The 14,671-nt window shown below is 40.5% G+C and overlaps 1 protein-coding gene across 1 annotated transcript in view; it reads right to left on the reverse strand.

Annotated features, from left to right (window-relative positions):
* pou6f2 (POU class 6 homeobox 2) overlaps positions 1 to 14,671 on the reverse strand; it is a 122,312-nt gene that overhangs the window by 43,051 nt on the left and 64,590 nt on the right. Inside the window, exon 7 of the mRNA XM_041814615.1 lies at positions 9,526 to 9,828. Within this exon, the coding sequence (XP_041670549.1) occupies positions 9,526 to 9,828 (303 nt within the window). The remainder of the gene's footprint in view (positions 1 to 9,525; positions 9,829 to 14,671) is intronic.

A 14,671-nucleotide genomic window follows, 5' to 3' on the forward strand; every position in this document is an offset into this window, starting at 1 on the left:
GTGAGCCCTAGCTTTGTGCTCCATCTGAGGGCTCCCCTGTGGGCGTCTAATGCGTGTTGCCCCCAATGTGCATGTGGGCTGATCGGGGGAGCGGTGCCTTTCTGCTGGGTGTCTGAGCTGGAAGCCCTCTGCCCACGAGCAGATTAACAGGGCCAGGTTTTAGAAGAATAGCAGACCTCAAAAAGTGAAGAAAATATAAACTTGGTGAGGCCTGAAAACCAGAAGAGCCAGAGAGGAAGTGCAGGGCAGGCAGTAGGTGTACATTTAAAAGTGAAGGAACCTTCACAGTTTTCAAAAAAATCCCCCTGAAATATGATAAATTTAACTTTCTCCTTATTTATAAATTCAGGGCTCATCGTTGGTCCTTAAGTCTGTAGATTCCTTTCCTGCCTAATCCCTCATTTGAAGTAAATAAAAGTAGTAGAGCTGTCATGGTCAGGTTGTTTTCCTCATCTAGCTCCCATGCTTTATAATTATTCATATGAAATGTGCTTCTGTTGATGGGCAACAGTCTTATTTTCTGCTTCAGTCAACAGTGCACATTTGTATTTCTAAATTGTGGAGCGCTTGTTATGTAAGGCAATTTTCTGCCTTCTTAAGAGCCGGATCTCCTGTGCATTAATAAGAGGCCGGGCTGAGCTGCAGGAGAGCTGAGGGGGCCGTTCATGCTCTAAACCACACAGCCCCCGAACTGGCAGCACAGCCATTTAAACACACAGCCTGTCACCGCATGCCATTCATACATATTTAAAAGTTTTATTAAGGAATTGTACATTTGAAACAGGTGTTGTCATGAATTATTGTCAGATATGAGAATGCTGGCAGCCTGGGTGTTTTCAGGTATTCTGAACCTCACCTAAAGATAACTATTTAATGCAAGAAAATTATTTTAAAGTTTAACAGACAGGAAATACTGTCATGAATCTAGATTTGTCCACAGTACTCACATCACTGTTTTACCCTGTAATAACCTGATAACATTTCCTTTTTAATTTAATCTTCTAGATTGATGATCTAAATTGCTTGTTGAGACAGTGACCCAAAAATGTATCTATTTAGTGGATATTTTAAGCCCCAAACCATCTAAATAGAGATAAACAGAAGAAATATAGATAAGAATAAAATAATGAGCTTATAGGAAAAAGCCCTGTGTCCTCATTTACACTGGTGCTATATTTCAGTGGTTTTCAGCTGGCAGAGCCTCAGGAGCCACCATCAGTGCCTCTAAAAGAAACTGTAACACAAATTGATAAGATTTTTTTACCAGTCAGATTTATTTAGAGTCCCTATAAAGTGATGAAAAATTTTTTATATCAGGTTTGTTGTGTGACAGGCCACTAGGTAATGAACCATCAGGCCTAATTTCAGTCATGAAAAATATCTCTAAGTTTCTTAAATTAAGCTTCAAAATCATGAAAAATTAGGCAATAAAATCTATTCTAGGATGGTGTGGGTGTGTCAGTTGAAAGAGCTGAAGCCACACCCACTCCTGAGAAGTATGATCAACTCAAATTGCTTCTGATCAAAATGCAACTGCCTGGCTCTGTGCCAGAGCAGAGAGACAGAAGTTGGGGATTAAATTTACTGTTTTCTGGTACAAATGTGTCTGTTATGGTACTTTAATGACCTGAGGCCACATGGCTGATAGATTTGGGGACTTTACCTCACAATGAAAACAAAAACTTTCAATAAAGGCAGCAGCTAAAAACTGTACTGAGATGAGCTGTTTGGTGATTTTATATCATTGTAGCATTAGGGGGCGGGGTTACTCCACATCAAGACTGGTGATGTCACACAAGGAAAAATACCGCTGTTTGGATGGTACAAAAGATGTGAGAAATCAAAGAAACAGGCAAGTTTTAATTGAGCTTCATAGACTTTTGGGCACAATTTTTTTTTCCAGGCACACATTTGCGACCTACTAAAAAGGGCTCCGGGACCGACTTTTGGATCCCGACCGACTAGTTGAGAACCACTGCATTAGTAAAGGGCTTTTTTTAAATTATTTAAGCCTCAAGTTAAATATTGTTATTTTATCAGTTGTTTGAAACAATCAAATTCTGACAAAAACAATATATGTGCTGTAATGTGTTCCAGTTGCACTGGCAAGGGACGGCTTATATAAATTAGCTTCAAGCTAACTCCTGTAAAATGCATCAAATGGCATTGTTTATGTTAATACGGTCACTTTAAAAACTAAAATAAAAAAGTTTACACCCTTATGTAGAGGGTGATATACCTAAAAAAAAATCAAACAAAATCATCTTTAAAACGTTATTCCTGTATATAAACTCTGTGATCTTTCTGCAGACCACAGACACCTCGCCTGAGTTATGAGACATTCTTCAGATAATGGACTCTTTCCTCAACTTAAGCGTTGCCAGTTTCATCGACAAGCTCCAGTATGAGCCATTGGCTCTACATTTGAGCATGTCATTTTAATTTTGATTTAATACTCCACTGAATGGTGGCAGCCCGTTTTGCTAAATTGAATAGACGTGGGGCTGATCTGGAAAATCAATTAATCGATGTGCAAGGCTCATTTAATACACATGTTAATATAATGGCAGAGACGCCCACCACCCATAAAAAAAGAGACATTTGGAGCAAATTGGACAGTGGTGATTTTAACAGCGGCTGACATAAGTAAAAGTGCACTGCAGCGGAAAACAGTGACATGAGTGTCTGAAGAGGCCTCAGCTGGAGACAAAAGCAGCAGAGATGGGCCTGAGACTTGAGGAGGATGGTGGAGCGAATGGGAGGGGGAGGAGAAGGAGGAGGAGGAAGAGGGAAGAACAGCAAGGAGGTGAGGAGAGATGGAGAGTGCAGACAGCCGGGCCTCTGAAAGGCCGTTGTGGTTGGCAGCCGCTGACCTTGGTGACGATGGGTTTTCACCAGAGGCTTCTAATGAAGGCTGATTGCTGGGGAATAGTGAGGGAGCCAAGGGGTAGTGAGGGGAGCAGAGGGGGGAGAGGGGAGAGTCAGGGAGAGTGAGAAGAGAGAGAGAGAAAAGGATAGAGGAGAGGCTCAGGTAATTGCAGCACTTGTGGGTCTGAGGCCCCGCGGTCCTGTGATGTCGGGGTGCAGTGGGGAAGAAGAGAGATGTCTGTGGACGCTTTGGTGGTAAATTGTGGAGCACGGGGATAGGAGGCAGGCCCCTAGGCTGTAATTACCCCTATGAGTGTGCGGATGGAGAGTGGACAGGCCCAGTGTGGGGCTCTGACAGCGATCAAGGAGACAACTGTGGAGGGGGAGTAGAGACAGACACACAGACAGACGGCAGGAGTCTGGCTCAGGAGGAAGACAGGACGCCTCCGTCTCTGCCAGGCCCCCTGAAAACCAGCCAGCCAGACACTGGACCAAGGTCAGAGGCTATTAGTTTACACACAACATGCTGGTGACAAGACAGCCGTGACAAGAACGGCAGAGAGAGACAGGGCAGCGTTGTTGGAGATGGAGCTCTGGATGGAGAAAGACATAATGTGGAAGGATTTAGCTAAAAAGAAGTAATAAAAAGTGACTAATCAGACCAGAGAAACAGAGAGGGAGAGGTGTGGGGGTTCCACTGGGTGGCGCAGCAGGGACAGGGGGGTTTGGGGTAAAAGGAGCTGGAATTTGAGCGTTGATAGGCTGGCCTAAGCTTCCCGCTGCCACGGATCAGTATGTGCTGCCTCTCTTCTCCCTGCCTGGGCTGATGTAACTCACTGGAGTGGCAAATTACACCAGACCTACAGCTGTAGCCCGACATTATGATTAATTTGATCAGTAATTTCTCCTGTTTTTCATTTTAATCGCCGCGACCATTCTGCTGTGGCAGGTCTTTCAGATCTAATTAAGATCAATTCCGGTGTAACAGACTTGGCGAGCGCCTTTACCCCGTCAAATCCCTGAGCTCTCGGGGCGTGGAGAAAACCCGCAGCTCTAATCAATCAACTTCCAGCAAAAATCCAAGCGGGCTCCCGCAATCAGCCCATTAACACACTTAAGCAAATTTTATAATCTCCTCCCGTCTATTTGTCATCACTGTGGTGGCTATTTCAGGCAGCCACAAGCCACATCTCACTGTACTCTGCATGTGGAGGAGCAGTGAGGGTGGAAAGGTAAAGCCTCACTCTATTAAAGCACATTAGCTGCACTTGTCTGAGTTAAGACCGTTACCTCGAGGGGACACAGTCTGCCAGGATGTGATTTGTATTTTAATCAGGATATTAATGAGCTAATTAATGAATTTTGTCTTACAAATTAAAAGCAGCAAACACTTAAAACACAAGGGATGTAATGAATGCTCAGGATTTACTCACTTCGGGTTAACAAAGAAAATCACACCCCTCCCACGAGAGGAGAATTACAATGGGACATTAATTGGAACATAATGAGTGTTTGTCACTCTGCAGCACTGCGCTGTATTTTTACCAAATTGCTGAATGGCTGGATGATTCTGCATGTCTCAATAATGACAGGGGGAAATAGGGGTGTTATCTGTGTAATGCTGATTGTATTATGGTAATTATGACTTGACTTTTCCTGCACAGAACAGCCTCCGTGGTTGAAGCGTGGAAACCCCAGAAATGCCCTCCTGTGTCTCCAATTAAAGCAGACAAAAGGCCGATCAGGTAGACGCTTCACATGTGTTTGTCACAAAGTCTCTTCTTAGGGAGCCTCCCTGAATTAAAAACTTATGTGAATTAACCCTTGAGTAGCTCAGTGAGTGTGGGACTGAAAATCCAATCACTGACCCAGGCTGCGGAAGGAGGCAGAGCTGCTGTTTAAATCCTATTGCAGCCTTGAGTGGGTGCTGAGGCTGCGGCCTGTCCTTGGGCGAGCCCCTCGCTGGGTGACACGCTCTTTGAAAACACCAGCACTGACCCAGAGAAACTAAACCTTTTACGGCCATTCTGTCTCCTCCACACAAACACAAGCACTCAAGCACACATACACACAAACGCACTCCATAATCCTATTTGATGAGGCAATATCTTAATGATACCTGATGTGGCCCCTTTGGCCCCCCTCAAGGGAGGTCTGTCCTCAGTCATCATAATCAGCCCTACTGCTTCCCTCTTTTAGGGCAATCTATATAAAGCTACCAGACTCATCAAAGCAGTCTGATAACCCTGATTCTGCTGTCTTTGTCTCTCGCAGAAACATGTTGACAGATTTCAGGAAATCTTACTATGCAGTTCTTTACAGTAAACAGCATTTATACTGGGAGTGTGCCAAGTTTTCTGAATGTGTGGATCTATATGTTGGTCAGTAGTTCTTGAATCCACAGCCGGAGTGGACAGTGTGCTTGGTGCGATGTAGCAGCTAGCCCTTGGAGCCCATTAAATCCAGAGGCTGTTTTTCCTGCTGAGTCTCACTAGGCCGTGACAGGGCCGGAGAGGGCTGCAAGGGGGGAAACAAATAGCCCAACTCATCCTGGCCATAAAGAAGGTTGCACCACAACCCAATAAGGGTCTGACGCTGATGAATGTGACCGGGGACAGGAAGGCGACCCTGGCCGGTCTCCACCAGAAATGAAACCACAGGGATATAAAATAGGTTATTATCGTCATACAGTGACAGGCAGACGGACAGAAGGGTAGAGATGGATGGACGTATGAAGTGACTAAAAAGAAGGTTGAGTAAAAAGAGCAGCAAAGATTAAGGGACTGATTGAAAGTGGGAAGCCCAAGGTTAAATTAGCTAGCATGAAATGTGCTTCTTCTGTCCTGGTTGAGGTTGATACATTCAGGTGGTTCAGTGATCTGATGGAACACAAATAACAGGCTAACTCACACCGTGATAGGATACGATAAATATGATACGGTACAAATAGGTAAGATACAAAATCATATGATATGATATGAAACGATATAAAAGGATACAATAAGGTAAGATATGGTGGCCATGATATGATATAATACTGCACAGTAGAGTATGATACTGTATGATACAATACGATACAATACGATTCAATGTGATACGACACAATACAACACAGTAGGGTACAGTCAGGTCCACCTGGTACAGTAAAAAATGATACAGTCAGTAAGGTACACTATGGTACGATAGGGGCTGCATAGACTAGTAGACTTTACTGCTGTGTGATGACCCTTTTTGCTTGAAGTCAGCTAGTCACTCATCTTAAGATTAGGCATTTACAATGCCTAGTGTGTAGCTCTTTTTATTGATTTATCTAAGGTTTTTGACACTGTAGACCACAGTTTACTGATAAATGTGCTTCATCACATTGGCATGTCATACAAAGCAGCATCATGGTTTGCCAACTATTTGATTGGCAGTGTGTTCAGATGGCTGGATCCATCTCTTCTTTTCTGGAAGTCCTAAAGGCGTGCCTCAAGATTCAGTCTTAGGACCTAATTAATTCTTTATTTATGTCAAAAATGTGTGCGATAACTTGTCAAATGCCTCATATTACTTTAAGCAGATGACATCATTTTTTTTTTTTGTTAATAAATGTTGCAGGCCTTTGAGTTTTTTAATCTGCTTTTAGTGTTTTTCAGTCTTGTCTGCAGAAACTTAACTTGGTCGAAAATGCTGATAAAACTCAACTCATTGTCAATACAAGTTCAAGTACAAGTAAGTTACCAGGGAGCATCCAATCAACTTTAACTACACAAGGCTGACCTACTGAGCTAGTCTCAAAATTATAAATACCTGTGTTGTCTTATTGATTTGAGCAATACTTAGGTTTAAAGAGCGCATTATATAGGTGGGCTTAGGTCTAAATGGGTTAAATAACAAAATCAAACATAAAATGAAACAATGGACACCAAGAAGATAGCAGGTAAGGCATATAATTTGCCACTCTAGAAATCTAGTGACAGTGCATGATGTTTGTTTTTTGTAAATTCTGTTATATACCGTATTAACCTTATGTTGTTTGCACTCGCACCAAAAGAATTTTGGAGGCTGCCTGTTGTTAGGAGTAAATGGATTATGATTTGCAAAAGATTCATATATAATTTCATCAAAGACTAGTCAGAGTCGAGTCGACTTTTATCACATGAAAGTCACCTTTAAAAATTCTCAGGTTTTGTAACCCCTACAGTACGGTACGGTATAGAACAATGAGGTAGGTTGCAATACAATACATTACCAAACAATTTGATACGACACAATACATTACAAAAAAAATTACGATACTATACAATACATTATGATACGATACAGTATGATACGATACGATACAGTACAGTACAGTTTGATCAGATGGGATACGATATAGTACAGTCCGGTATGGTACGATACAGTACGATACAATATGATACAGGCCAGATATGATATAATACTGCACTGTAGAGAACAATGTGATACAGTATGATGCTTAACAATACGATATGACATGATGTACAATACAATACGTTATGGTATAGTACGGTTAGGTACACAACTATACAGTATGGTAGGATATGATACTATACAGCATGTAAGATACTTTTCACTATCATTCTATATGACATAATACAATAGAGTAAGGTATTAAAGATCTGGTAAGGTATAATATGATTCAATACTTCCCAGTAGAGTAAGATACAATACATGATGCTTTATAAGACAATACGTTATAATAAGGTGCAGAACAATAGGGGTGGAAGTCACTATTGGCCCCACGATATATTATCATGATACTTGGGTCATGAGTCGATATTATTGCGATTTTAAACATTTTGCAATACAGTGAGTATTGCGACACCATATATTGTGATCTATACCATTTTTACAGCTGTTTAGCTGATCTAGCATTAGTCTTGCTCTCATGTTTGTCATATTTCTGTCATATTTGTCATATGTCATATTGTTATGTAGCAATTCTTGCAAACCTCATGTGTCATGTCGTTGTCATTTGTGTCCTGCTTGCATTCCCAATGTCCTTCCGCTGGAGCCACCACGTATGTTAAACTAACTTTCTCCTGCTGTATGACCATCACCTCTGCTGACCTCACTGGACAAATGATTTATTGCTGCATTTATTTTATTTTTAACAAACCATGTATTGGTCTTTCCTTGTTGAGGTTTGATATGTTCAGGTGCTTAAGTAGGATACGATAGGATACAACAGGGTACAATATGATATGACATGACAAGATAGCATACCATACAATACAGAAGGCAGATTATGGTAAGATATGGCAGGGTATGATACTGCCCAGTAGAGTATGGTATGGTACAGTATGGAGTTTATTCAATATGATTTGTGGCCAAAGATAAAGATAATATAATAAAACAGCAATTCTCCAACAAACCATGTATTGGTCTTTCCTTGTTGAGGTTTGATATGTTCAGGTGCTTAAGTAGGATACGATAGGATACAACAGGGTACAATATGATATGACATGACAAGATAGCATACCATACAATAAGGTAAGGCAGATATGGTAGGGTATGGCAGGGTAGGATATGATACAATACTGCAGGGTAGAACTTGTGGTACTGTACACTGTGATACAACATGATATGATCTGATATGATAAGTGACCAGAAATAATATCAAAATACAGCAATTCTTTAACAATGTGCTATCGCTAAATGATCTGTCAAGATACATTTCTGACTGATTGAATAACATAAATTGCCCATAAAACAAGACAAAATGCAGGATCAATTTATTTATCCATTGCAATGTTGCATCTTTACATGCCTCGTCTTTTAATTCTTGTATCACCACTGTCTGGCATATCTTGCTGTCTTTTCCTTCTTCTTCCTTAATTCCATTAACAACTAACTTTCCAGTTAACTTTCCTATCTTAAATCAAAAGAGAGTGAGTCAAATTTCCAAGAGATTCTGTTCAAAGGGCCTTATTTCTTAATTTCTAAGCAATATATCCATATTTGCCCCATGAGTCAGGCCAACACTGTATCAGAAAAATCAACTGTCTATTCAAAATACTTCCACTTGATTAAATTTTGTATTTTCTCTTAAAGCACTCTGTATTCTCAAGGTTGTCCAGTCAAAATCCCACCATCATGAATGACACCATTCAGACTCACACTTCAGTTCTTTAAATGGAGAATTACAGCATTCAAGGCTATAATTCGGGTGGTGTAATGCAGTCATTTAAGGTGACTGCTAAAGTGTTAGATTGGGGTTTTGGGCACACAGATACAAAGTTAAAAGCCTGTCATCTGCGTTTAGTGCTGGATTTCTGTATGATAAGGGTGGAAAGATTAAACAAATGTTGGAGGAAACCAATTAAATGCTCTTTTTGAGTCTATTTAGGATATAAAAAGAAATGTAGAAGAAGGTTGGTTTAAAACCCAAACTCAAATATGCACAAAACCATTGAAAATGTCTTGAAATTTTCCAGGTAAGCAGCATGTGTGAGCCAAAATGCATACTTCCACTTGAACCAAAAAATGTTCCTGCCAGCCTCCAAACATTTCACATGAATTTTAGGTGACATCATGAAAGAATGGAGCAGGAAATGTTCAGGAAAATTCACCACATGCAGATGGGACTGGCAGAAAATCTCTTTAGCTCAAAGAATTGGCAGTTAAAGTTAAAAGTTTGATCAGACTTACTGGCAGTGGCATGGGTGGTGTGACGGGTGAAGGAAGGCTGCGTGTTGGCGACTGGTTCTGCCGGTGTGGCGGGGAGTGCTGCGGCTGTCCAGAGGTGGAGGAGCAGGCCGAACCCGGAGAAGGAACAGAGGTCTGCTGCTGGTTGGGTGGGGTCATGTGATGCTGGGGTGGCAGCTGGTTCTGGGTGTGGGTGTGGGGGTGGGTTTGTTGGTGATGGTGTTGTTGCTGTTGCTGCTGATGTTGCTGTTGCTGCTGGTGGTGGTGCTGCTGCTGCATCTGTTGGAGCTGCTGCAGGTGTTGGAGCTGGGAGTTCAGTGTTGAGGTAGCTGTTGATGAAAGAACAGAAAGTTGTTTTAATCCTCTGTAACGTAGGCAACAGACACAAATGAATGCGTTTGAGCATGTGAATTGAAAGCCATCGTTATTTGAAGAACATGCTCACACTTTTGATAGAAACATATGCACACATGGAGGTGTGGGATGCAAAGGGTGCATAGTGAGAGACATGTAAATAACATGGAGACACAACAAGATCCTCCAGGGTTTTAGCCAGCATGATAGAGCCTCTGAATTTAATTTAGCCGATTGGAGGACAAAGCTATCAAGCCTGACTGATATAATTGCTCTCTCTGGAGCCAAAAGTCTTCATTGTCAATCGGAGAATGTCAGAATCTTTGCTTTAATGGCTTAAAATCTCATAGGAAAAAGACATCCATCTTCAGTGGAAGACTTCAGAAATAAACCCATTAACTAATTGGATCCAATAATGGAACGCCATTAGATCCTAATTTCAACATTTAAATGCTTATAAATTTTTATGCTGTTGAAAAAAAGTGGGTAACACTCAGGATGAGCGAGATTGCAAGCCCTCAGATATTCTCATGGACTTCAAGTGTCCATCTGAAATAAATGTTCATGGTGGTTTTCTATGGCAGGCGACTGAAATCAACTGAAATCGAAATTTACTGGATTTTCAGTCAGTTGACACAAAGATTTGGATTGAATGTCAAAAGAAATCCATACTTTGACATTGGAAACAAATGACAGCTACTTATGGTGTGAATCCAATACTATGAGTGAAGAATTGGGCTAAAAAACCATCAACGCTGACCTTCACGGCTGCTTAACTAGAGAAGAGACAGACAGACCTTCCATAGAACATCCTAAATGTATAAGGTATAAAATAGATAGGAAAACAATCATTTTAACTAATGCATTTATAATATGTTGTTCCTTTTATGACAGGACACAACAGACAGTAAATTTGTGAGTGTGCTGTGTTGCAAGAACTGAAGAATGACTACAACAGATGACCACAATAGGATCCAATGTGATTTTCTGTGGATTAAAGCTATAATTCAAGCTCTGAGGGGACAAGACCTGATCCATGACATTTGACAGGACTTGACACACTGGACTGAATACAGAAACTGAAGCTGATCACAGCTGATAAGAAGAAAAGTATGAATGCAGGGCATTGTCAGGGTCCTGTGAGAAGATATAACATCGTGCCCTTTCACCACAGCTTCAGCCAACCCTGGGATATTGTAATAACCACACCTCCAATACACAAATGATGCATTAAAAGCTTTAAATTAGGGAGGCTGATACCCTAGCGGCCAGGTTTGCTCCTCATGTATGAAGGCCAGCTCTTTAAGAGGATAGCCTAGGTCCCAGGGGTGGAAGGTAACTAATTACATTTACTCAGATAACAGTCATTAAGTAGGTTTTTTGGTACTTGCCCTTTAAGTACATTTTTTGAAATCAGTGGAGTGGAGTTTCCCATCATGCCCTTGGGCAGAGTATCCAGATATGTTTTAGATGTGCTTAGTTGTGTTTGGATGCTGCCTGTTGTACAGTGATCCCTGCTGGGTCTCTTTTGCTCATGCTTCTGGTGGATTGCTTTTGTTTTTGAAATAAGACACATTTGCACCATGAGTGAAGTTGTCTACTGAGTTAGAGCTCCCAGCTGTGTCTTAAGGTGTTCCTGAAGGACACATAGTCCATCCATTCTTCATCGGTATTCATTACCCTACTTAGAGGTTGAATCTCTGCTTTGTTCTTTCCAGCTGAGATCCACCTTACCACAGATTTTCAAGAGTTTATGCAGCTCTGTCATATTGTAATATCAATGACTTTGAAAAATGTTTTAATTATTTGTAGTGTGGACCAATATAGACACTTTTAAAGTGTGGATGGTGTCAGAAAATGATTATCTTAAAAGTTGAAATTTGTGGTGAAATTACACAAAAAAACACAGCTGAATCTTTTGGGACATTATCTGAAGTGTATGGGGAACACTGCTCGTCATGTGTTTAAACGGCACAAAAGATTTTGTGAAGGCAGAGAGGATGTCTGAAACGATTAAAGTTCTGGCCACCCATGCGCATCGAAAACTTCTGAAAACATTAAACAAATTGAACAAACCGTTCAAAATGATCGACGACTCAGTATAAGAATGATAGCAGAAATGGTCTCCGGCGATAAAGAGACGGTTTGGCAAATTTTGCAAAACTTCTGACTCCTAATCAAAAGGAAGAACACAAGCAAATTTGTGCAGAGTGATTACATGCGATGAAACTTTGATCTTCAAATACATTCCTGAGACAAAACAGCACCTTCGTCACCAAGGATGAAGAAAGCACGACAAAGAAAGTCCAAATCCAAGGCCATGCTGACCATTATCTTTGGCATTAAGAGTATAATTTTGGAGTAGTGGGTTCCAGAAGGGTCAATGGTGAATCAACATGACTGCAAACAAGTTCTAGAAAAGCTGTGAGGAAAAGTCTGAAGAAAGAGACCACTGAGGACAAAATGGTTTCATTCTTCATCAAGACAACATACCAGCTCACACAGCACTCTTAGTAAAGTAGTTTCTGGCTCATAAACAAATCGCAGAGCTGGATCACCCTCCCAATTCACCTGATCTAGCACTGTGTGACGTTTTCCTTTATCCAAAGATCAAATCTGTGCTCAAAGGTTTTGAGTCTGTGTCAGAAGTTCAGAAAAGAATGACAGAGGTTCTGAGACAACATTCTGAAGAAGACCTACTGCACTGCTTTGATCAGCCGAAGACCTGAATGCAGCGGTGTGTTGATGCAGAGGGGAGTATAATGAAAGAGAAAGACATTGAAAAGTGTTTGTTAAATAAAACTGTTTTAAAGCATTAGTCTGTTTTTTCAATAGCCATACCTTGTATATGCAGCTTTGTGATATCTGAATCATTTTCAAGCATCTAAAAGACCTCTACTTCTTTGTTATATTTTTAGATTTAAGTAAATATTTATTGATCTATTATTTCAGTGCTTCTTCCTCCAATAGGACACCAGGTAGTCAGTTCCACTTCCACCCACTGTAGCGTCTATGTTTATATGGCTTTAACAGGACTAGATATGGAGTGTTAATAAGCATTTTGTAGAATTTTGGGCAGAAACAGAGCTCAGTGAAAGTTCAAGCAGGAAGACTGTTTCTACTCATTCATTACTCACTACTTGTTCATTCTTTCTCTCCTCCTGCTCTGGTGATCAGCTGATCATGGGCATTCACTCTGTTAAGTACTCGTTAATCAGATTCTACTATGACCTAGTTTGACTGATCATCACGAACCTGTCAGATTTAAAATCTGTCATTCTCTCTTTCACAGTCAGCCAGCCATTCAGTGTGGACGTTGCAATCCTCCTCCACCCCAGCCACCTCTATTCAGTTAATCAGCATCTTAACCAGGTCCTTACAGGTCTCCTGCTCATCTCATCCTGCATACCTCAGTCTCCTCCTCCAAGCCACCTCATTGGTTCCTGGACCAGCTTCTCAGAAGTCTACTCCTCATCTGATCCCACATCGCTCATCAACACCACCACTAGTGTCTAGATTAAAAAGGGAGGGTATCCTATTCCTGCTGTTTGCCTCGCTACCCCTTCAAAGTCCATGAAGTCATCGCACTGGAGTCTAATCAGCAAAGGCTTTACATGTTTCACTTTCATTAAATTGTAAAATAAATTAGTGTTACACTTGCATGAAGTCTCTCCTGATTGAACTAGTTGAATCTTTGTTTTCCTGGGAAATAAGTAAGTTGAATATGCATTTTCTCATAGCCTAGTAGACTATAATTAGCAAATGGGTAGCTAGTAGGGCTGGGTAATGAATCACAAATTAGATTAAATCACAATATATATGGACCGCTGCAATTTTAAAATCACAAAAGATGTAATGTTTCTTTGACCTGAAATTTGCACCAAAATAGCAGTTTAAAACCTTCTTTTTGTATCAGAGGTGTTATGCATTACATATCATGCAGTCATTCAAGTGCCATTTTTTAAGAATAGTCTACAACAAAAACCTACTTTCTTCATTTTTTGTAGGTTTTTCTTATTGAATATGAGAATGACATCAAAGTTGTCACTCCCTTCAATACAAGAATTCATGTCTGATTTGCAATACGAGCCGAAATCACCACAATTAGATATTTTTTCAAAATGATTTAGCCCTTTTTTATCTAATATTGTGTTGGTTATAATACAGAATGATTTATTTCCTGTGTTTGTTGGAAAATACATAAGATGAGGAACTTTAGAAATAATTGCATATCAAATCGCAATTGCAATATTAAGGAAAAAAAATTGCAATTATGTGTTCTCAAATCGTTCAGCTCTAGTAGCTCACATTTTTTCCTAGACAGCATCTGTTTTAAACACAATAATATAAAAAAAAGACTTGGCATCTTAATGTAGTACAAATAATGTGTTGCATATGCTAAATGCTCCTGTACTACTCACCTACATATTCAGCACTCAGACAAAGCATGCACACAGCCAACTATAAAAAGAGCAAAAACAAAGAACTGAATAACAAACGATGGTTGAAAAGAGTGACTGTGATAATCTATTGATATTACAGCAGAACAATGGTGGACACAGGCGTAGACAAGCTTGTGTACATACAGAATCAATGCACTTAAATAATTTACGTATGGTTGCCTCATAAAAGATGAATAAAACATCAGGGTAGACATGTCTTTGATTAGTGCGGTCACTACGACTGCAGGACTGGCACAGATGAACATTTGATGAAGATCAGATCATCCTCCTCTTTCCTCACTCTCTGCAGAAGAGCAGAGCAAAAGAAAGCCAGCGTCTCTTGGCCAGTAAAC

Source organism: Cheilinus undulatus, linkage group 19 (genome assembly GCF_018320785.1).
Source record: "Cheilinus undulatus linkage group 19, ASM1832078v1, whole genome shotgun sequence".
NCBI classification, from domain to species: domain Eukaryota; kingdom Metazoa; phylum Chordata; class Actinopteri; order Labriformes; family Labridae; genus Cheilinus; species Cheilinus undulatus.